The 24,384-nt window shown below is 46.1% G+C and overlaps 1 protein-coding gene across 1 annotated transcript in view; it reads left to right on the forward strand.

Moving 5' to 3' along the window:
* Positions 1 to 24,384, forward strand: part of NBAS (NBAS subunit of NRZ tethering complex) — a 271,212-nt gene that overhangs the window by 216,335 nt on the left and 30,493 nt on the right. The window contains exon 48 of the mRNA XM_036750476.1: positions 5,371 to 5,566. Within this exon, the coding sequence (XP_036606371.1) occupies positions 5,371 to 5,566 (196 nt within the window). The remainder of the gene's footprint in view (positions 1 to 5,370; positions 5,567 to 24,384) is intronic.

Consider the following 24,384-nt stretch of genomic DNA (forward strand, 5'->3'; position numbering starts at 1 on the left):
CTTCTTCTAGACATGGCCCTGTTTGCCAGTGTCCATCCTGCGGTGTGGCCCAGACCCTGAGACAATGGAGCTCTTGCCTCCCTCCATCTGTGCCCAGACTTTAATCAGTGCATACAACAGAGTCTCCAGTGGGGGAGGTGACATCCTGCTATATTCCATGTAATTGTCTTCATATCACTATGACAGCGCCTTATAATTACCACCCTGCTAAACCATGAAGTATTCAGTTCAGAATATTAGACTGCATTGTAGAGTTGGAATCCTCTTTGCCATCTGCATTAAAGAATCTGTATGAGCACAGAGAAATCTCTTTCTCCTTTTTTGTGGAAGCCTCTTCTCAGTTTGATATATGCTTTTGAATGTAGTCAGTGAGATTCATTTTTTTAAAAAGTTGTTATGGTTAATTTTTTACATCACTTACATTTTCCAACCCAAGAGCCATGCCTTATAATGATGAATAAAAAAGAGGGAAAGAAACAGTTTGGCAAAGCTAATCAGCCTTGAAAAAAGTCTGAGCCTGTGTATAACATTCCCTATCCATAGTCCCCCACCTCTGCAGGAAAGTGGAGAAGGAGCCTTCTCATATCTCTTATTGGAGTTAAGTCTGGTCATTATAATTTCACAGCATTCAATTTTGGTGGCTCAGTTACTGTGAAGATCCATTCTGAAGTGGGCCACCATGAGGAAGATGTCAACTCAAATACTAACGTGTTTTTCTAGACAGTAGAAAGCCTTTGACCAGGCTTTTATCCTTTATGCCTTCAGATAAAATCAACAAACATTTATTCATAGACTCATAGGATCATACATTTGGAGCCAGAATGGACCTTGAAGGCCATCTGGTTCAACCCAGAGAGATAAAGACACTTGTCAAGGGTCACATAGGTATTAAGTAAGCATCAGAGACAGGATTTGAATCCTCTGGGGCTAAAGCCAGTGAACTTTTCACTGTACCAGTGAGATGCCTACTATGTGCAAAGCATGGTTTAGGTCCTGGGACAAGGTATATATTATAGACATGATGCAGTCTGCCTTTATGGGGCTTACTGTCCACAAGCGAGGTAGGAGACCTTGATAATTGTTCTTCACACTGTGTCATGGTCAGTGCCTTAGGAAAGTGTGAGTAGAGTGTGATGGGAGGTTGGTGCCATCCAGCTGGGGTAAGCGCCCCCATGGAGGGAGGCCAGGTCCAGTGGGATCCCTGCAGTGACCTGTGTGTATCTGCAAAGCTTTGTGGAGGACGCAGCTTTGGTTGGGGTTTTAATGAATGGATAGAAATTGGAGAGGCACTGAGGCAGGTTTTGTGTCCAATAATTGCCTTTCTTCATTTAATGCTGATTTCCCTTCCTCCTCAGGTTCTGTTTTGTCCTTTCACCAGGCCCACACCCTCCTACTCCTGTTCATAACAGAAAAATTCCCACAGCCCTCAAAACGGCTCATTAATTACACGGCTTTATTTTTCTCTACTATGAAATGTGTTCCTTGGCTTTGTTCTGACTAGAAGCCTGCAATGGAGGCCTAAAGGCCTCAGTCTCACTCCTTGGGTCACGGGTGCCAGGTCAGGTCACCTCACTGTGTCTCACCTTCCTCAACCTCTCAGGAGGATGACCAAGCCCATCGACAGTTGCGTGGGGTTCTTAAGAGCCAAGCACCTTGTGTTCAGTCAGGTGCTGGACAGATGGGAATTGTAGCTGAATAGGTTTTCTGCGAGGCCCCTGTTTGATTAAGCTAGGTTAGGTTTGGATTCGGATTCGCGCTGGCCAGGTTAAAGTTTCTTCAGCTGGAGAGGAGTTATTTCCTATCCTTTGTCTTAAGAGTTTCCTGTTCTTTGTTCAGGCCTGTCAGTCTCTAAGCAGGAGAGTCCAAAACTTTGGAAAAGGGGGCAGGGAGCTTGACCCATACATGCTGGGCTTACACTGTAATATGGAGGATCTTCTCTAATGATTTATCATTCAGCCCCATCTTTTATTCCAACTTTATGTTAGGCTCATTTTTTCTTTATTAAGTAATGCTTTCCTTTTATTCTTAAATCTTCACTCTGCAAAAATACATCAGTAATAACTGGGTCACCTTTTCCCTCCCATTTTGGCTTTTCAAACTCTGAAAACTGTTATTAATCTTTGTGTGTTTGTGTGTGTGTGTGTGTACCCATGATTTCAGCTGGATGGAGAACTCCCAGTATGGAAGTTCCTTCCCTAGTGGCCAGTGGCCACTCCTTAGTAATTTCTATTCTTGGGGAGGTAGTGAGTTTTAGTAGAGCTCCAGTTTTGAAATCAGGACAAGCTGTGATGAGGTCCTGCCTCTGATACATGTGCCCCTGGGCAAGCTAGTTAACCTCTCAATATCCCAGGACCCCAGTACTTTTAAGACTATAAGTTATACACATGCAGCACCATCTACAATATGGCATTATGTGTGTTTTGATGTGTGTATATCAATAAAACATCATGTTCATACCCCCACCCCACACACATATATTTTGCTTGATTTAAAATAAGCTATCAGTTATGTGAAAGATCCTAGAGGAGCCCAGGTCTCCCACAAACCTTCTAGCAAAGTTCTAAAAATGCATCAGAAGGAAGAATGATAAAAAATACTCAAAGAAAGATACAAGCTTTTCCATCCAGCCAGGATTGCCCAAGACAGTGCTGGAAGCCTGTGGCCTTGTGATCACAGACAAGATAGTTCCCTGAACCAGTGAATTTCAGCCTTGGACCATTAGAATGGAGGTGGGGGATGGGGGAACTAGGACCAGTCCCTCAGGACTCACTGTACTGGAAGCATGTGCTTGTCTGGGGCCTTGGAAGGTGCAGGACACTATGCCTGGTAGCCCTCATTGGAATCACTTCAGAGGTTGAGGCCAGTGCAGTATGGAGTAAGCAAGCTTCAGCTACACCACATGTCCTGGGGCCAGTAAACTTCCTGGGAACCTGGCACCAAGGGGCCTGAAACCATCATTTCAACCAGGGCCATCCTGAAAGACGGGACCAGTACTGGGCACCTTGCACAAGGTCTGCTTCCAGGTCTTTCAGCAGATGGAACCACCTGCTAGCTGAGGTTTGTGTAAGAGAAGGAAACAGGGAAGTACCAGGGTCAAAACCCATGTTAAAACTCCCCAGAAAGAAAGGATTCTGGCCCAGGGGAGGGCCTAGTCCTTGTCTCCAGCACTGCCACAACTGTGGTGTCCAGATGGAACTTAGCCAAGTGGTACCTGCTCCCCGCTATAGGAGTGTGAGAGGGAGTGGAGTCTAGGCCTACCACAGAGTCCCTGTACATAGTGAAAGAGAGGCTTGAAATTGGAGTCAGCAAGAGAAAATAAGGAGGAAGAAGAGAAGCCTATGAGATAAACCCAGAAGACAGTAACCAGAGCAGACCTAAGGAGATCTTCAGGGCAAGAAAGGGCTTGGCCACAAGGACTTCAAGACTGGCTAGAAGAAATGAAGCAAGAGACAAAGTAAAGTTTTATGTGATATTCAAGCTTTTAAGGGAAAAAAATTAGAGAATAAGTAGCTTTGAGGAGAAGGTAGAAATCCTTACTCACGTAGTGGACTCCTGAAAAGTAGAAAAGGATCATGCAATTTGCAAGACTATGATGCAACAACTCTAAAGCAGAGAAAATCTTGGTATGCTCTTCTCCAAAGGGTGAAAGATAAAAGCTTATAGCCAAGAATAATTTACCCTGAAAAACTGAATATAATCCTTAGTGGGGTTGAGGGAGAGGTGTCAGCCTTGAATAGAATAGGATAGGATAGGATAGGATAGAATAGAATAGAATAGAATAGAATACAGGATTGTGAAATATTCCTGAAGAAAAGATCAGAGCTGAATAAAAGTTTTAAAATACAAACGCAGGAGTCAAGAGAAACATAGAAAGATAATCAAATTTGAGAATCCGTAAGGAGCTAAATGATGATAGGATGTTCAACGCAGCAGATTTTAAAAATAAACGTTATGACCAAGTTGGATTTAAAACAAGAAGGCAGGATCAGTTCAATATTAAGAATGCTGTAAACATAATGGTATTTTATATTAAAAATAATAAAACTCATGTGATTATGTCAATAGATACATAATAAAAGCTTTGGACAAAATTTAATATGTATTTCCATTAAAGACACTAGAAAGCAAAAGAATAAATGGGCCTTTCCTTAATATAGTAACCAGTATCTGTCTAAAACCCAGAGTTAACATTATCTGTAATGGATTAAAAATATAAGAAGCCTTTTCAGCAAGGTCAAGGACAAAGCAAGGATGCCCACTGCCACCTCTGTCATTTGTTATAATTCTGGAAATATTAGCTAAAGCAAAAAGTTAGGAAAAAGAAATTGAGGAAATGAGGCAAAGAAGAGCCAAAATTACTGCTTTTTGCAGATGATTTCATTGTTTTCTTAGAGATTTCTAGTGATTCGCCTAAAATGAACAGAAACTACTAATAACATCAGTAAGGTAGCAGGCTCTGAAATAAGCACACGTGAATCATTAGTTTTTTTGGTACACTACCAACAAAGCCCAGCAGAAAATGATAGAAGACACTCCATTCAAAATCACTACATAGCATATAAATGATCTGCGGTCTGCTTTCCAAGGCACACAATTGTATGAATAAATTATAAAACTTTATAGAAACAAAGGATTACCTAAGTAGGGAGGGGCTTATTTCACGTTTGGGCTGAGTTAATAGAATGTAGATTCAATGCCATTCCAGTCAAATGATTACTTTACTAGCTGTGTGACCTTGGGCAAGTCAGTTCACCTTGATTGTCTTAGTTTCCTCATCTGTAAAATGCACTGGAGAAGGAAATGGTAAACCACTGCTGTGTCTTTGCCAAGAAAACCCCAAAAGGGGCCACAAAGAGGTGGACACAACTGAAACACCTGAATGCCAACAACTTCCTGACTAGGCCCGTCACCGTCTCCAGTGCGCCACCCAGCTGCCTCTCACTGTAGTGAGAAGAGCTCTGGATTTGCCATCAGAAGCTCTGGGTTCAAATGCTAGTTCTGCTGCTCACTAATCTCCCTGGCCTGCTCCTCCACTCCCTCCAACTCCGGGTCTTTGGCCTGTGACGTGAGTGAGCCCTGCTTTCACCAGCAGGTCCAGGGGCATCAGTGGGTGAGCTCTGGTGCCATAGAAGGCTGCCGTGAGGGAGAGAATCTGGCACCATCATATTGATGACTGCCCACCTTCTTAATCCAGCTCATCCTTCTGTCTGGGCCTTATTTGGGGAGGGGTTCAGGTGTCCCAGGGAAGGCTCCAAAAAGGCACTCAGTGGGGCCACAGTCTTTCCGCCCAGCCCGCAGGCCCACAGCCTGATCAGGCATGACTAACTATAAGCTTCCATGTGCATTAAGAGTGTTGCTTTTGGCATTCAGAGAAAGGCTCCTTTCGTCCGATGACCTGCTCGAGTGGTTCCGGCCCTTCTGTGCCAATGATGCCTTGCCTGTCAAGCCACGGGTTCAGGTCTTGCAGAGCATGGAGCGCTCCTTTCATCTCACGGACGAGGACAGGAAGCTGCTGGTATTCTTCCGGACAGAAGCCATTCTCAAGGCCACGTGGCCCCAGACACAGGTGAGCAGCTTCTCCCTGTGCTTTCCCTGGCTCCCTCCTCTCCTCCTTCTTCCTTTCTCCTTTGGTACCCTCTGACTGCCCCGTCTTCCCTTGGCAACCTCATGTCGCATTGAAGGGGTGTGCCTTGTAACAGTGGGTGGAGTGTGATCTGGCTTTGCAAGACTGACCTTTAGGAGCATAGGGGCTTTATAACCCCACTTCTAACTTCTCAGGATCTAGCAAGTGCTCAGGATCCAGGAGGTGCTTTATTAATGCTTATTTTTGTAAGAACATCATGAATACAGTGATTACCAGTAAATGGAGTCACATGTGCAGTAGTTTTGTCTTAGCTCAGCAGATGGGGGTACGGAGTGAGCAGAGGTGGGGTGAGGGAAGTGTATCTTGCACTCTCCCATTTTGAGACAGGACACTAGAGCCTCTGGCTGTAGTGGCCGCTGGTGGTTATGCCCACTAATGATGGTTATGTGGAGGGTGGGATGAAGTCCAGGAACTCCAAGACTGGAGTACCCCTCAAGGACCCAAGTATTGGAGAGGGGCAGGGCCATCTGGAATGAATTCACAGACTCAAGTATTCTTTAAGTCAACGTTGCAAAGGTTTATTACACTTTTCAGTGGGCAAGATTTCTTAGGGAAGCTACAACCTTAGACAGGTGCAGGTAAAGTTTATATCAGTTAAACTTTAGTAAAACATGTGCCAAATATGTTAGCTAGGTGATTTGGGATGGGATTAGGGAGTGGTTAATGGGCAGTCAGTTCTTAAAGGAACATATACTTTTTGTATCTACTGTGCAGGTATTGTACCCAGAGTTCACTGGGAAATAGCCCAAGGAGGGGCTACATGGAGGTGTGGTTTTAGGCTCGAAACATCACTAAGTCAACTAATGGTCAGGGCTGACTGGGAAATACCCAGGCTGCTCCCATCAGTGTCTTTTTAGACAAGATAAATGTAAGGGAGTATACATATGTCTAGGTCTAGCATGCATATGATAGGTCAGCGAGTAGTAAATATTGTTTTGACCCAGTAGACGGCCAGTTCAGCAAGTACACAACTGGTTCAGACTGATACATTCTGTAGGTACAGCTGGCCACTGTATCAGGAAGAGAGATAAGTGTTTTTCTAGGACATGCTGTCCTGTTTTGCTATAGAGAAACTGCTAGGGACAGTGTTTTGAGTCTAAGGAGAGATGTGGTTTTGGAACTGGGGTCCAAACATAGACCCCCCAGGCACCCCATCAGTTACAGGTAGCTCTGTGAATGAGATGCAAGCTCACTGCCCTGCACTGAGGTTTGACTTTGGAGGGCATCCCATTTAAATGGGGTAGTAGCAGATGCAATTTAAATGTGCATATCTTCAGAGTAACGTGTCTGCGTTGTGAGAGGCTGAATGGCTCACCTTGCCAAGAGGTGGACCTGGAGTCAAGGAGTCCAGAGTTCAAATCTAGCCTCGGACACTTAGTAGCTGGGTGACCCTGGGCAAGTCACTTAACTGTTTCTGCCTCAGTTTCTTCATCTGTAAAGTGGTATAATAGTAATACTTTCCAGAGTTGCAGGAATCAAAGGGGATATTAGTAAAGTGCTTTGCAAGCCTTAGTGCTATATAAAGGCTATCATCCTCATCCTCACCCTCACCCTCGTCATCCTTGTTCCCTAAGCCAGATGAGAAGGAATCCATCACCTTCTGACACTCAGGACCAGCCTGAAGCAGGGCTCTCCAGCAACTTGGGGATTCACACTCCTCCCTGGGGTGGGAGGTGGGAGCATCAAGGAGCCCCTGAATTGTCTCACCAGAGCCACTAAGAGTGTCAGTCAAAAGTGGGTAATTAGCATAATCTTCTGGAGAGGTGACTAGCATATGTTTAATTCTCTTTCTTTCCTTCCCTTCTTTCCTTTCCTTCCTTCCTTCCTTCCTTCCTTCCTTCCTTCCTTCCTTCCTTCCTTCCTTCCTTCCTTCCTGTCTTTCTCTCTCTTCCTTCCTTTCCCCCTTCTTTCTTTTTTCCTTTTCTTCCTTTCTTTCCTTTATTCTTCATTTTTGTAGAAACTCAGAAACATTTAAAGTGACTAATAACCCTTTGGAGCTTAGCCCAGAGAACTTTCCCATCCACTTTTTCAGCCATCTTAACAATACAACTGGGAGACAGATAGGGAGGCATTCTGAGCCTGACTTCAGAATAGGAAAGATCAGTGTTTTGCATGAAGGCCTCCTTACTTCAAATAATCAGATAATGTAATGCAGATGAATGAATAATTATTTATTAAGTGTTTACTGTATGCCCAGTACTGTGCTAAGTGGCGGGTACACAGAACAAGACAATTCCTGCTCTTAAGGAGACAATACACTCTGATTGAAGGAGACAAGACACATAAAGGGGATTATTACAGTGGTGGGAACAGATAACATGGCCCAGAGGCTCTCGGGGGCATCAGCATGGTCTTGGCAGTTCCTGGGGGTCCGGAGGGCAGATGGTCAGGCTGAGAAGACCTTGGCACATAATGGCAGGGCAGATGAGAGAGCCTGGGTCTTCTCTGTCCCTGCAGGGATTGTTGGTAGGGACTCACCTCATCCCAGCGCAGGGAGCTGCCATGTTGGTTTTCCTACCAGCCGTCCTGTTGGGTTTGTGAAGTGGGGGAGGGGAATGGCCAGGAGGAGCCGGCAGCGGCTCTTTCTGTGTGGCTGCCCTAGGAGCCTCTTAGCGGGGTCTCAGGTGGCCTTGGGAATAAAGGCCAGGCTCCGTGACTTGGCCCTAACCTCGTTTTATCTTCTTCTCCCCCCACTTCCCGTCCCCCTCTTAGGTCTAAGGCCCACCTGCACCACTCGCGAGCTCCCCAGACTTCTTGCACTCTCTGGCCTCATTTCCTTTGCTCCCAGAGTTCTCTGCTGCTTTAATGACCTGCCACGCTGACCTTTATTATTAGTGCCCCAGTGTTTAGCACGGTGTCTGGGACATAATGAGTACTTAATGAATGCTTTTTCATTCATTTATTCATTTTGCTATCAAGTACAAGCCCCTGTTTGGCAGAAGGGCTTCCGCCTGCCCATCGGGTCTACACACACACACACACACACACACACACACACACACCCTACCTTAGGTGTCAAAGTGGATAGAGCATGGGACCTGGAGTCTGGAAGACCTGAGTTCAAATCCAGCCTCAGACACTTACTAGCTAGTTGACCCTGGGCAAGTCATGTAACCGTTGTCTGCCTTGGTTTTCTCAACTGTAAAGTGGGGACAGTAACAGCTCCTATCTTCCAGGATCTTTGGAAGGCTCAGATGACACACTATTTGTGAGGCTTTTTGCAAACCTTAACTAAACCTCTGTAGATATTGGTTGTTGCCTCTCCTTGCCCACTCACATATATTCATGTGCCCACCTGCCCATGCTCATTGAAAGCTGAGTGTCCTTATAGTCGAGGCTCTGCCCGTGGTAGCATCATTTGAAAGGATGACTTGTTCCACGCAGGCCCCTGAAGGTGGGAGGTACCGAGGCAGGTTTGGGCTTTGCTCAAGGCCTTCCCTTGAGAGGGGTCCGAGGTGGCCTGGGCCATGTCTTAGGATGTGGTGGGGGTGATGATGCCTTTTCAGGCCATGTAGGGGTGGCGACTCACTTATATTCTATGAGATCAGCGGCCTGGCCAGGGGGAGACCAGGCTTCCTTCACCTGCCAGCTCCTAACCCGCAGGCTGGCCTGTCCTTTACACTGAACCATCCTTCCTTTTCTGCATTCCTAGGTCCTGGTTGGAGTTCAGGTAACATGGAGACTAAAGATAGTTTCTTAATGAGCAAAGATAAGGAAAGATAATGATATTGCAAAGTTCAATTACCAGAAAATGTGCGTTTGCCACCCTCAGTGTGGCTGGTAATCCTCTTAGTCAGACTTTGCATACATCAAAGAGGGCCTTAATATTTAATTACCTCTAGGTGCTGTAAGAGGAGGTTCTTCCTCCCTCCCCCCTCAATCAGTGTGGTGCTGGGAACACCGCCAGGCCGTTTTCTTGGAGGCTGCTCCTTCCCTGGCAGGCAGGTACTGCCGCGGCTTCCTGGGAGCAGGCCTCCCTCGTCAGAATTCCAGGGGCTCACCCCTTGTGGGGGTGGCAGCAGAGATGGGTCAGGAGTAATCCCTGTGCTGCTGTTTATCTCAACTGAGCAGGTTTTGTAATTTTCTAGTTAACTGGTGCATGAAGAATATGGGTCAAAATACGGATGTTTCCTTTAAAAAGTTATTTTAGCGCCCACCACCATGAGCTCTTCTTCATTTTAATGCAAAAGACAACGTGTGGCTTAGAATGTTTACATTTCTGCCTTTGCTTTATCTGCATTTGTGGTTGTAGCTGATCCTATCATCTGTTTATAAAAACAGCCAGTTTTCTGACATAGTGTTCTTCCTTTGGGCTGTACCGAGGTCACTTTGCATATCCGGGTCTCAGTTTCCTTACGTGGCAAATGAGAGGGCCAGACTAGATGGTGTCTAAGGGCCTTTCTAACCCCCATATGCGGTGTTCCAAGATCTCTTCTGGCTCTAACCCTTTCAGTTCTAAAGTTCCCCTTCCAGCTGACATTCAGTCACCATAAACATGGAAGGTGGAGGACCTTACTTAAGACAAAATGGACAGTTTGAATTTTATAAAAATTTCTAAAAATGCACAAAGTCAGCGTAGGTTGAATAAAAAGAAGCAGTGAAGTGGAAACATTTTTTCATCCAACTTCTGTAATAAAGTAATAATATCCAAGCTATCTAGGGAATTGACACAAGCATTTAAGACAAAGAGAGAAATATGAAAATAGATAAATATGAAAAGAGTTCACGTGCATATAGCTCTGTAAGGCTCACAGTTTTACAGTAAACCTTGTACTTTGCATGTATGATGTCAAAGGATTTAAATAAATGAAGCAGTTTTTGCTGTTGAATTGAGATCAGTAAATATTAATGATGAAATGATTTCTACTTTTAGTCCACAGTTAATAAGCATTTACTATGTACCAGGTACTGCGCTAAGCACAGGGGATACCACCGAAGGCCAGGGCGCAGTACCTGCCATCAAGGAGGCGGAGGCATCTTCTAGTAGGGTGGGGGAGGGGATCAGGAATTAGGTTTCTTTGTAGGGGGCAGGATTTGAGCTGAGCTCTGGAGGAAGCCAAGGGGCCGAGTACCCTGGACATGGGGACAGCTAGCCATGAAGTGGCCTGGAGTCAGACCCTCAGAGAGCCCTTCCAACGTCCCAAGTTTCCTCCCTCCTTGAGGGTTTAGCTTCGTCCCTATCTTGAATTCATTCCTTGAGCAGCCATCCTTTCATCAGGTGCCTGATGTGAGTAGGTACGTGAAGGGCATTGTGCCTGTGACCCCCTCGTGGTGTAATATGGCAGATGCAGGCTCGTGGGGTGGAGATCTGGGGCCTTAGATTTCAATCCCCTTCTTTTACAGATGAGGAGACCGAGGCCCCCAGGGAGGAAGGGAGTCCCCCGGGATCAGAAAGGCAGTAAATGGCAGAGCTTGTACCACGGCATCCCCTGGGATGCTCTCTTCCTTCTGGCCGGGAGTTCAGGAGGATTCACCAGCTTGCCATTTGCCCTCGGCTCGGCGGGGAATCTCCTGGACGGGCAGCGTCACCAATGGGAGTTGTTTGAGAAGGCCTCTTGGCTGAGGAGCCCAGGCCTCCCCTGGGTTGCTCTGACTTTGTTTAGCCAGGGATATATTTTTTGTGATGTGAAGCTTTTATCTTTCTCTTCTTTCTCTCATTTCCCTTTTCTCCTTCTTCTCCTTCCTGTCTTTAAACGAGCAGCCATAGGCTTCCTTTCCTGAGTGCCTTAATTGGATTTTAATTCTGCAGCCGTTTCCTGAGAAATCCTGCCCATCTAATAGGTGTGATTATACCCCCTCCACCTGTTACCTGCAGCAGCGGCTCCCCTCTCCAGGCTCAGGCTGAGGCCCAGGTGTTCCATCCAGTGTCACAAACTTTGTGTCCAAGGTATTAGGAGGCACCTTGGGGAATCACAGAATAAAACTTCTTCATTCACCCGGACTTGGAGCCAGGAGAGGAGGTTCAGGTTCCTGGGCACAGCCGTGGGGAGGTCTCAGTGCCCCCCAACAATGGTGCAGGGCAAGAATGATTATCAAGGTAGAGTAGAAGCTCTTGAGGGCAAAGACGTCTCTGCTGTGTGGGATGCACTTAACAAGTGTTTGTTGAAAGGATTTGAAGTCTCCAGAGGCAAATTTAAGCTCAATGGAAGAAAGAAGAAGTGGTAATGAAAAGAAGCGTCCAGAAGCTGAATGGCTGGCCTCCTTGGCTGGCTGTCCTGAGAGGGGTTGTTGGGGAGAGGTAGGATCGTGACCTACTTCCAGGTCATAAGGTGTGGGCAGCGTGGCTTCTGTGCTCCCTTTCAATGCTGTGAAACTATTTTGGGATGCTTTTAATTAATTTTGTTGATAGCTTTTGTTTGGCCACCCCCTTTATTTTCTACCTGCCCCTATTCCTTAGGCTAGAATAAAAACAAAGAAAAAAAGCAATTGCGTAAAACTAGCCTGAGTGGTGTGTGGGTATGTTGCCCACCCATATCCTCCATCCCCCTCTGCCAGAAGGGAGGAAGGTGCCTTCTCCTCTCTCCCTGGGGTCATGGATGGCTCTCCTAAGTGTGCAGTGTTTGGATTCAGTTTTGTGGTGACCGACTGTTGTTCTTTCCACAGATGTGCTCATTCCTGTTGTTTCCCTGGTTCTGCTCACTTCCCTTTCCCTCTGTTCACTTCAGTCTTCCTAGGCTTCTCCGGACTCTTCATATTCAGCAGTAATGATGCCGTCGTGCTCCATCATATTCATTTACCACCTAACCATGGGCACAAAAATTCTCTTGAGATATTTTCCATAAACAAAATTACTTTGGTATAATCACTCTTCCTCTTAATAACTCATCATCCTATGTGAAAAAAATCTATTTGCTTTTTCAAATTTAGTATCAAAAGCAAAACTTTAAAGTCACCTCCTCAGTCTAGTCTGGTTCCATGAGTATTTCCTCGGTCCCTTTACAGGTGCTGGGGATACAAAGACAGAAGGAGGCAGGCCCAGCTCTTGAGGTATTGATGTTCTCCTGGCTTCCTCACTTCTCTTGGTGGTCTGCACTCAGTGTAGGTGATATTGGTCCCTTGGGAGGAGTGCACAAAGCAGAATCCTTGCTTCACATACTTTTCTGGATTTAGAACCGGAGCTCCAAAGAAACCCATCTAGACTAAACTTATCTTTCATTGGAGCAAACCAAAGTCCAGAAAGGTTGAGGACCTGGCCAAGGCTCACATGGGTAGTAAGGTTGCCTTGGGTAGATTCAAACCCAGCTCCTCTTTCTCTCTGTCATGTTCTTTTGCTTGCCGTATGTATCATTCCAAAAATAGTTCATAAAATATGGATGATATTTGACCCTCTTAAGATTCATGTTATGCACTGAATTTAAGATATACCACTTAGGGAGTGATCGTGATATATTTTGTGTATTTACTGGGCATAGATCCGTATTAAAATGTGAGGAAGCTATTGTTCCAAATGGCTGAATAGCATCTGAGTTGGCCCTGCATATTTTCTGTGGGTGTGTACATGTGTGCATGTGTGCATGCCTGTATTTGTGTGTGTGTGTTGCGTGTGCTTGAGACTTGGTTGACCCCCACCCCATGTCCCCCTTGTACCAGGACATGCTCCTCTATGGGAAGAGAGAGTGGCAGGGGCAGAGTAGCAGCCTTCAGGGAGAGGGGCCCCTGGAAGCTGCCCACCAACTCAGCCAAGCCTCTTAGTCTTTCCCAAGCAGAAGAGGGGTGTGTCCTCTCTCCTGCTCCCCCTTTGGCCCTCCAGACACCCTCCCTGTTCTGCATGTCAGCAGCTGGAGAGCCCTGTGTCGGGACTTCTTGTCTTGGTGGAAGCAGGGTAGATTGGTTCTCTGCATATCTCAGAAGTGTTCTGTGTCTCAGTTGCCGGGAGGGTCTGTGTTGGTTTTGAGGAGATTCTAAAACAATGCCTCTGTATTCGTTGCTTCCCTTTCTTGGGCAAGGATCGGGAACAATGAGAGCGCCTGTCTTGGAGCCAGAAGACAGGCTTAGATCGCCTCCCTCTCCCCCTTCCTCAGTGTCTTGTTACTGTTGGGGTACCCTCCCCTCCAGTCACCCCGGCTGGCAGCCTCGGTCTCATCGACACCTCTCTGTCCCCTCACCGTCAGACCTTCTTTCCGGCTCCCTGCATTCTCTCCACACACGGCCGCCTTGGCTGCGTCCACCGGCCACCGTCTTCCTGACTCTCCTCTTGGCCTCGGGTCTCTTTCTCCTCTAATCCATTCTCCCATTGGCTGATGGGGATTTTCCAGAAGTGCAGGCCTGACCGTGTCCCTCCCCCATCAGTAAATTCCAGGGACTCCTCCTGGGTTCAAATAGAAGATCCTCTGGCATTCAAAGCCTTTCATGACCTGGCCCTTCCCTGCCAGTCTGCTGCCCCTGCTATGGTCCAGCTACACTGGCTGTTTTGTTTGTTTTATCACAAGTGCTAAGAGGCACCTGAAAAGTCTCTGCAAATACTCACTAGAGTTGAATGATAATCATGAGAATAGATAGCTAGTTTCTAGAGCCCTTGACAGTTTTCAACACACTTTTCCTCAGAATAGGTATGTGGGCTGGTAGTGCACATGTATTATCCTCATTTTATGGATAAAGAAACCGAGGATCCTTGATGTGCTGATTTACCCAAGGCCACTCAGTGAATGTGTCAGACTTGGTTCTTCTGGGTCTTTGAGACAGACAAAAGGGACGTTAGTGTAGGAGTCTCTTGACTTGCTTTAGCTCTATCTGGATAACACAGTGAGAGGAGAAAAGAGCTAGGTTCATCCTTGGAGGGCTGAAATTAAAATTATCCAGAAAGTAGCATGGGCCACCGTCCTCAGGAGGGAGTAGATTCTCCCTCCATGTAGCTTGGCATTGGCGTCGGGGAGCTTCTTCATTGGCTCCCTTTGGAATCATTGGCCTCCAAGGGCTGGGGTTATGGGACTTGGATTCGAATCCTAGCTCTGGTGGCTTCCACATGCTTCATTTTGGACAAGAGGCATAGATTTGGAACTTCAGGCCACAGGTCATTCCTAGAATCTGGATAATGCCTAACTCCTCTGCCTTGAAATGTTGTGGGCATCATAGTTGATATAGATAGGAAAGGCCTTGGATATGCTTTTCTAGTGTGGGGACTCCCTCCTCTGCCAGCCTCTTCATGCGCAGGTGTTATCCTGGTCACCTCACGGACAGATAGCCTTGTGGTGGAAGGCTCTGGTCCTCTTGGGGTGGATGGAGGCACGAGATTCTGCCATCTTGTTCATGTGTAAGCTCATCTCCATTTTATAGGGAGGTGGATAAGGATTTCATTTCAGTTCAATTCAGGTACATTTATTAAGTGCCTACCAGATGCACTGGGCTCAGTGACATTTATTAAGTGCCTACCATATACACTGTACCCAGTGCTATGAATGCAAGCATTAATAATCACAGGCACTGTTGTCATTGATCTAATGGGAGGGGTAGAGAATGAAACCTGTCTCTTTAAGGTATCGAAATCCCTCGAAAGTCCCTGTGAAGTCTTGGGAGAGGTGAAGCAGAAAGGACTGAGAAGCCTAAAGAGGAGAGGAATTCCTTCCTCCCGGGAAGTAAAAGTTAGATTTCAGGGAGGTGCTGGTACGTTGTTCAAGTCCACAAATGCTTGTCAGCTACCTGAGCTTAGCCTAGAAGGAAGAGGATTCTACCAAGCAGAGGGAATTTGCAAGAATCTGCTCCAGGCTTGGGTGACGATGTATCCAGATGGATGGAGGTGAGAAAGGATGTGCTGTGATCAGGGAGTAACCACAGGTTCTGTACGGCGAGGTCCTGAAGGGGTCATGTGTGACATGGTTGGTTGGGACCTTGAGTAAGGTGTTTATTTGTCATTTGATGAGCATTGAGGCTTCTGAACAGCATTGCACTGCGACCCAGCCTGCCAACCTTGGAAAGTGCCTGTGGTGGAGAATCTAGGGTGCCTTGGCCGAAGCTCCTGATCCTGGTCGGCTCCACCCCTCCCATGCCCATGGTCCATTCTTTCTACTTTCCCTATGCCTTCTGGGGGCTCCCTTTAATCATCTTTCCTCCTGCTTATTACTTTAGATATGATTTCCACTTAATTTTCAGGGCACACATTGCTTCTTCCCCAGAGAATCTAGACTCACTTGTCTATATGCCCAACAACCAGCCCAGTCATAGACCCTGAACATAGGTGCTGGCTGGGTGCACCTGGAATGACCAGACTAGATGTGAGACTGGAATAAGAAGTCACTCAGGCTAGCCCAGAGGATTTAGGACATTTGCTGTGTTGTTGGCTTATCTCCTGTTGTCTGAGAAGCTCCCTTTGGGCAGGGCTGAGGTCACATTCTTTTTGTGTCTGCCTTGGTTTTGGCTGCTTGTGGTGCCATAGTGCAGAGTGCTTGGATTCAGAAAGACTCACTCACCTTCCTGAGTTCTAATCTGGCCTCACACACTAGCTGGGTGACCCTGTTTGCCTCAGTTTCCTCATCTGTAAATGGAGCTGAAGAAGGAAAAGGCAAACCACTCCAGTGTCTTTGCCAAGAAAACCCCAAATGGCATTATGAAGGGTCGGTCACAGCTGAAAACAACTGGACAGCAACAGTGGTTTTTGCAGATTTATCTAGAAATGGATGCACTATGGCTTACTGTGGGGAGTATCAATATTCAGTGGATTTAGGACTCTGTTGGTGTGGTTGTCCATCCACTGGTTCAGGTCATGGTCATCCCTGTCCTCCCCTCCTTAGCCATTGTGTCTGTGAGTCCTTCACAGCTCATCCTCACAATGTGCTGAAGTTCTCATCCAACTTTCCCAGCATTCTTTGGATACCAGGGACACTCTCAGGCTCTTGGTCACTTTTGTTTCCAGTCCGGCTGCCTCCTGTGGTCGTATCCATCTTTGTGGATGGCTTTATGCAAATACTCTCCTACCTGGATTGGAGATGCCAATGAAGTTCCTTTCAGGAGCCGTGGAAAGCTGCAGTGACCTGGCTTCCTCAGTAGGGTGAAAATCTTTTTAATTTGGACCAACTACAACTAGTTACTGAGTCAGAGCTGCTGTCAGCTTTACGGGGGACATGGAGCACCTTTGGTCAGATCCGGGGTCTTGGATACTGATAAGCAGACAGCAGGTCCTTGCGAGATGCTTGTGGGCGATGGGCAGAATTCCTCCCCACCCCCACCCTGGGGGAGGTGCAGCAGGGCCCTGAGGGAGCAGCCAGGAAGGGACTGGCCTAGGGCTGCCAGATTTGCATTCCAGGGCAGGAGCAGAAGGGGACATGACTATTCATGAAGCAGAGAACCTCTGGTTACCTTTGGATCAAGGACCCATCAGCATCCTGCAACTGAGTTTGGGGACAGCTTCTATTCATGAAGGCAAATCAGTGGCGCTTTCCTGCTTACTGTGGACGAGAGGTGAAGTAGAAGGAAAATGGAATTGAGAGTCTGCCAGAGAATCCATGGTCCGGGCAGTGAGAATGCTACTTTACTACCTGCATGACCTTTGATAAGTCACCAAACCCAACCAGGCATCAAGTTGACGTCTATAAGGAACAACCATTTGACATTTCTCTCGCTCTGTAAGGTATTAAACTCTGCGTGGATCATCCCATTTGACAAGGCCCATCGCTGGCTCGTCAGTGAGCTGGTTTATGAAGTAGGGGCCTCAGATGATGTGGCCATTGTCACATGGCTCCTAGATTTCAGCCTCCCCAACTCCAAATCAGATGATCCCCAGAACCTTTACAGCGGGGGTAAAATTGAGCCCCCAAAGCTGAACACAGTACTCAGATATGTCCAGGCTGAGGGGATGCCTAGGATCTGTGCTAAGATTTTGTCAGAAGCAGAAATTAAGCTCTTTGTCCTGCAGGTTCCATATTCTCCAGATGACCTAATGCCATGTTATGATCTGCCTCCCAGGGTGTCCTGTCAACTCAGTGAGGTTGATCCACTGACCCTTCAAACTCACTTTTCAGACAAACTACTCACTGTCCCCAACTGGACCTTGGAAAGGCTGTTTGTGTGTGTGTTTGGTTTTTTAATACTCACATATAAGACTTCACTTTTATTTGAGGAAGCCCCTGCCATGCTCATTTCTAACCTGGTTTAGCTCCTGACTCTCTGGGCTGCTTTTCCACCTTGCTTCCTTCTTATCTCCTCCCATTTTTAGCTGCCTTTTCTGTGTTGTCTTCCCTATTAGCATGTAAGCTCATTGAGGGGAGGGACTGCCTTTCTGCTTGTATTTAGATTTTCGGTGCTTAACATAGTGCCTGGTTCATGGCACATGCTTAATAGATGCTTTATGTCATCCAGGCCAGTCTAATGTGTCGCTGTCTTTTCTGATAAGAAAAGAATAGAGAAATTTTGGGAAGAGCTGGACCAGATCCTGCTAACTAAGTAAATCTGTATTTTGATATTCAGTAACTTCCAGATAGACAAAGGAGGATATTGAAAAGCATATTGGGAAATATCTTTGGGGACAAAGAAATGAAAGGGGCCAGATGTTTGGAGACACTTCACTCCTGCGTGTCAGTGCTTTTCAAATAGGGATCATTCCATTCATTTTCTTTGTATCCTCAGCCTCTGGCCGAGTGACACAGAGTGGATGGTTAAGAAATGCTTGTTGATTGATTGATACCATCTTTAAGAAAAGGTGGTGAGCGCCAAAGAATATCACCAGAAACGAAAATGGACAACATTGCGGTCCTGACATGGGAGTCACTTTTGAATCAGCTGTTGGCATTTGCTTGCGAGACATTGACGAGTTAGTGGTTCAGTCACTGCGGTTGTGTCCAGCTCTTCATGACCCCATTTGGGGTTTTCTTGGCAAGGATACTGGAGCAGTTTGCCATTTCTTTCTCCACTTCATTTTACAGGTGAGGAAACTGAGGCAAACAGGGTTAAATGACTTGTCCAGGGTCACCCAGCTGGTAAGTGTCTGAGGCTGGATTTGAACTTGTGCAGATGAGTCTTTCTGATTCCAAGCCCATGGATGTGTTAGAGGAATCATCAAAACCTATACCGAGTCTGAAGATAAAGGTGTGAAGAACACTGTCCTGCTATTGCAGTTCCAATCTGACTCACTGTCTTACTCAGCTGTTGAGACAGAAAATACGTTGTGAATGAAGAGATCTCAACTTGTATCATCACTGTTCATACAGAAGTTTATCTGAGGTAAAGCAGTTGTCAGATGGAGGAGGCCAGCACAGCCCAGAAGCCATGTCCAACCAGCCAAACCCTGGATCCCTTCCAGTTGGAGGGATACGGCAACCAGGTGCAACACAAATTGGGAGTATAAACTCATTTGTAAAGTGCTAACAGTGGAGGCGAGTGGAAGATTACCAGCAATATTGCCTCACCAAACAGCCAAAAGCAGCAGAGGAGACAATGAGTCTGCAGAAACCTTGGCGCAGAACCTAGCAAAGCCAGGTCATCCCCACAGTGTTTCTGGGTGAAACTGGAAGGGTGACAGCAAACAGATGAAAAACGGCACCATTTTCCATTGTTTTTATTATGTTCTACTTCCTCTGTAGGTGACAAAGAGATGACCATAGTTCTCCTCTTATCCCCCATGCCCTTCAAGGAGGTGATCAGGATGAGCTGCACCAAGGAGGTCTGTGAGAAGTGTTGGAGGGGCTGGTTTTTAGGTTTTGTCTGAAATCACTGAAGATACCAAAAGAGTGGGGTAAGATCCCATCTGGTGTTATGGTCCTTCCAGAGGAAATGGAGAGGGCATCAGTAACTTCTGACCCATCTACTGCTTTCTCATGTGTATAAAGTCTTTGAGAGAGTTCTGTGCTCATCTTGGGAGGACCCTTGATGAAAATATGAGAAAAGAATAAGTGAATTTTTGCAAATAATTTTATACCGGTTCAAATTTTTACTTGCACATCATGCAAAATGGACTAAGACAGAGAATACAAGATCCCTTTCTGTTCCTTTTTATGTTAACTTTTTTTTTAAGTGACTCAAGAAGAACAGAATCTTTCTTTTTAAGGGTCTCTTCCAACAAGATTCTTTGCATATGTGTGTTGGAATCATACAAGATGTCTTGGTAGATCTGACTTGAGAGCTTTATTCCATGATTCTGGGAGACTGGCCCATCATATGAAGTGGGACATCAACTAGAGGATAGGGAACCTGAATTTCCAAGCACCCAAAGTGTTGGCCATTTTCATGATGGGTGTTTTATGGAGTTCAAAGGGAAGAGGAATGCCTGGGAATGAGAAATTGCCTTCCTCTTGTAAAAAGCTCAAAAGCTCTTTGAAGGCAGCAACTGCCTTGCTGACTTGTGTATTTGTATGGCAGTGTGTAGCACAAGACTCCATCCTTCAGAGAATCATTCATTCCATTTCAGGTGATGGCATCTGGATCTGAGAATCCTCCATGGCTCTGGCCATTCAAGTGCAGACTGACTGGGGCCAAAGGGGCCCTGATTTCCTGCCCAGCCTTCTTTTTCAGTTAGCATGGACAGCTTCTCCCAGGAACAAAATGACCAGGCTGGCTGTGCCATCAAGCAGGCTTGTTCACCTTGGGCACTGCCCAAATGGAGATAGTTACTCTGCCACGTAATGAGATTCCTCCAAAGATGGAAGGGCCTTTTGGCAAACCGCAAGGGTAGCCAGGGATGAGTGAACATCCTCCTAGTTTTGGCAAGGTGGTTAAGTCTCACCTTTCCTCTGGGCTGGGGGATGACAGGCAGTCATGCCGCTTTCCTCTGCTTCTTCGTAGCTTCCCCTTCTTCCTCTTCTACTCTGGTTCAGAGGAGAAGTGGCTCGCCCTGCTCCTGCTAAGTCTCCTAGCTGAAACTCAGAGAGTCCATAGGTCGCTGTGGGGACCCCTTGCCAGCATTTTTCCAGGGTAGGGCTGACAAGCTGGAACTGGTCTGGATCAGCTGCCTCTGGACTGTGTGGATTTTCCTCTGCTGACCTTGAGGACAGAATTCGGGTGACAATTGGTGACTGTGCTTAGATGCATGATTCAGAGCTAAAGAAGGAACCAGAGAACAGAGGATGGCTCTGTCAGAAAGGAGACCACTGTAGTAGTGGAGGGAAGGAGTCAGAAGACCCTTGGAGCGGGTACGACACCCATGTCTGGACCACTCCCTGCTGGTGAGGTCCCAGGCAGGTGCTCTCATTCCCCTAGACCTCAGTGGAACTCAGGTTGGACCATGTGACCAGCAAGGTTCCCTGTAGCCCCAAATCCTGGGAGCCTGAGTTCCTTAGTGTATAGGTTTGAATATCACAGTTACATTTTTCTTTCATTATATGTGGCATATAATAGATTCTTAGGTATGTAGACTGTTATAACCTGAGAGATCACCTAGTCTGGCTCCCTAATTTTTAACTGAGAAAAATGAGGGCCAGAGAAAGGAGACTTTCCCAAGGACGCATAAGCAACTAGTGACAGTGCATCTTGGCGCAAATATTGGGTGGTCTCTATGTGTGTGTTTCACTTTGCAAGAATGATATTTTTAAAAAACTAAATCAAGGAGAGGGTTGAGAACCTCAAAGCTGGCTGCTATCTCAGGTGTTAAGTGAAGATCTTTTAAGATATTTCAGGTGATAGGACAACAAGCAATATACAGTCACTTCATAGTTTAAAAGTTATTTATGTGTAAGAATACAGGTGTTTCAGAAAGTGCTTAATTAGTGTTTGCTCACACAGTTGGTGTTCACTGAGTCACACTGGGCATGAATGGTGAATCCTTGCTCTTCTACTTGGGAAGATCATGAGGACTGGGAGAGGTCCTGCTGGACTGCAGAGAGGCATATGGTGTCTTTCTTTTTGAAATAGGAAAGAAGCGGGCCCCGGCAAACTTGAGGCCAATGAGTTTGATTTCAGCCCCCGACAATATTCTAGTCCAATCTGTCTTGGAAGGATGGTTTGATTTCAGCTCTGACAACATTCTAGTCCAGTCTGCCATGGAAAGATGGGCAGTGAATGTGTAGAGAAGGAAGCAGTGATCATAGAGCGCCAGCATGACTTCATCAGGAATGAGCTGTGCCAAATGTGGGGTCTGCTGCACTTGACTGTGTTCATTTGTTATAAGGAGGGGGAAGCATCTAAAGGTAGGGGACACATGATGCTGTTGCCCAAAAAAAAAGAAGAAAGAAAAGAGGAGACGATAATGGAAGCATTTTTTAAAATTCATAGAAGTGAACCAGTTAAGCCCAGAAGCAAACAGACCAACAGGATAGCTTTGAAAATGGGTTAAGTTTATTATATACTTAAAAAAAAAAAAAACAAGCTCTTTGTAAGAGAGATTTGTTGTCTCGTGCACTGCCCTCTTCTGTTCTCTTTTTATATGGAAATATTTATTTGAATGTTTTTAGGAAAAAATGATTTAAAGAATGAAACATGCCGACAAATTGGCCCTGCACCCTCCTCCCTTCCTACCTGCCCCTCTTCTTTGGAGGTGGGGGGCTTTGGGTGTGAAGCGTGGCATATACTAACTCATTGGTGAGCTTTGTTGGATTGCCTTTGTTATTTGTTAGAAGGGATGGGTTGCTGGATGAGGGGAGAGTGAGAGGTATATTTGGAAGTGAAGAAAATGGAATAAAGATTAATTTTGGAAAAAAAAAAGCAAAAGACCATGACAGTCTCGCTGCCAGCATCACTACAGTAGAGTCTTTCTGAACAGCGTGACTAAGTGCTGCGACACAGAGGACAGAAGGTTGGCCTTGAAGTCCGGGTGACTTGGGTTAGCCCCATCTTTTACACATGTTGGCTGTGCGACCCTGGGCAGGACATCGCCAAGAGCGCCTGACAGTTTAATCTGGTGCGTGGAACTTTCTCACATCAAGAACTCCCTACATGAAGAACATCACAGGTCCTAAGCAGTGAAGTAAATAGGGGGATTTCTTTAGAAAAAATGTATCCGGCTCTCAGCAAAGCAGGGGACAAAGTCAGACTCTCATTGGAAACAGAGAGTTGTGGGCTCGAGGGCAGGACATGAAGGTGGTGTGTTCAAAACTGAATGGCCAGATTGAAAGAGTTGTTATCAGTGGGGAAAGGTCTCTAGTAGAATGCCCAAGGGGCAGACGCATCCTTAGAGCTGCATGTCTTCACACTGGACAGAAGCTGGGATAAAGCCTAGATATCCCAGCTATGAAATATGTGGACAGCCTAGAACTGGGAGACGTAGCCTTTGGAACCATCACCATGTTGATGTGAGCCTTAAATGAGGACTAGTCATACTAGGCATTCTCCAACCCTTCAGACACTCTGTAAATGCCAGCTCTTCTTTCCTCCTGTGTTCTAAAGTTCTAAGCTCTCCATCCCATGTTCCATATTCAATTCAGTTCAATCAGTGTTTGTTAAGCACCTCCAAGGCAACCTGGGTGCCGGGTGAATTCAGTCTCCGCTGGTCCTCCTTCTGGTCTGGGCTTTAGTATAGCTTCCGTATCTGACATTCTCAGATAATTGTCTTTTCTTAGGAAGAAACTTTCTTTTTTCTCTCAAAAATAAGTATCTTCCGGTTCTCCCAGAGATCATTTGTATTTCCTCTGAAGATTACTTGCCTAATAGAAAAGAGATTAAATATTCATGGTTGCTGTTACAAATCCACTGGCTGGATTTTGTTTGTTTGGGGGGGTGGCACAGAGCTGAGATTAAGATGGAAATGGGCGTTGGTAAGGGAATTACTAGCCGAGACTAAGAGAAAGCATGTGGTTTATTTAGATTAATTCAAAAGCAAGGACATCAAACTGTTGGGTATCTGGCAAAAGTGCATCTCTGGTCTGTCTGACATGCAAATTCTAGTCTGGTTCATTTTGTTATGTGATGGGATCCGGAAAAAACAAAAGAAAGAAGAAGGAAAAATGATCCATATTTTCAATGTCACTTGGTTTAAATTGCTCTCATTCTCCACACCTCTTCAATCACACTATGATAGTATGGCATTGTCGGCCACTCTGGAGACATGTAGAAAGTAGAAAGTGAAAGCCACAATAAAACATTTCTGCAGAACTTAGACATGTGCAGGAGGGCAGCCCTTGGGCCCCAACCCTGGGCCCAAACCCTGGCACTCGCAGCCCCGGGTACCCAGGATGAGTCACTGAAATTTTGGCTCTCAGCTTCTTCTTCTGTAAAATGGAGATAATCCTTTATTACTTAACTCACAAGGTCATTGTAAGGAAAACACTTGGTAAACCCCTGATGAACTATGGAAACGTGGTCTGTGCTCCTCAAAACAAAGCTTTATTAAAGGATAGAAAAAGAAGATTGAGAAGCCCCAGGGCAGACAGAGAGCTGGCCTGGAAGCCAGGAAGACCAGAGACTGCAACAAAAGGAATCAGGAACGCCTGGGTTCGAATCTAGCCTTAGACATTTCCTGGCTGTGTAACCCTGGCCAAGTCACCTCTGTTTGCCTCAGTTTCCTTGTCTGTAAAGTGGGAATAATGAGAGTGCCTACTTCACAGGGTGGTAGTTGTGAGGATCAAACAAGATTCTATTTGCTTAACACAGTGTCTGGCACACAGTAGGTGCTCTTTAAATGCTTCTTCCCTTCTCCCTTTCCCTCTGGCTCATCATGGCTGTGTGCCCTTGTAATGGCAAGCAAAGCGGGACTTTTTGCTGTTTTTTTTTTTTTTTGGAGTGCTTCTCAGCACTAAGGCAATCAAGTGCCTTTGATTGAATCTTGCCTTTGTTTGAATCAAGAGTCTTTCATGGCCTACTTAAATCACAAGAGAGCCTAAGTCACATGAGTTTGAGTCACACGGTTGTGATGCCCTCTGTGGGCTGACCCTGAAGAAGTGTATATA

Source organism: Trichosurus vulpecula, chromosome 3, assembly GCF_011100635.1.
Source record: "Trichosurus vulpecula isolate mTriVul1 chromosome 3, mTriVul1.pri, whole genome shotgun sequence".
NCBI lineage: Eukaryota > Metazoa > Chordata > Mammalia > Diprotodontia > Phalangeridae > Trichosurus > Trichosurus vulpecula.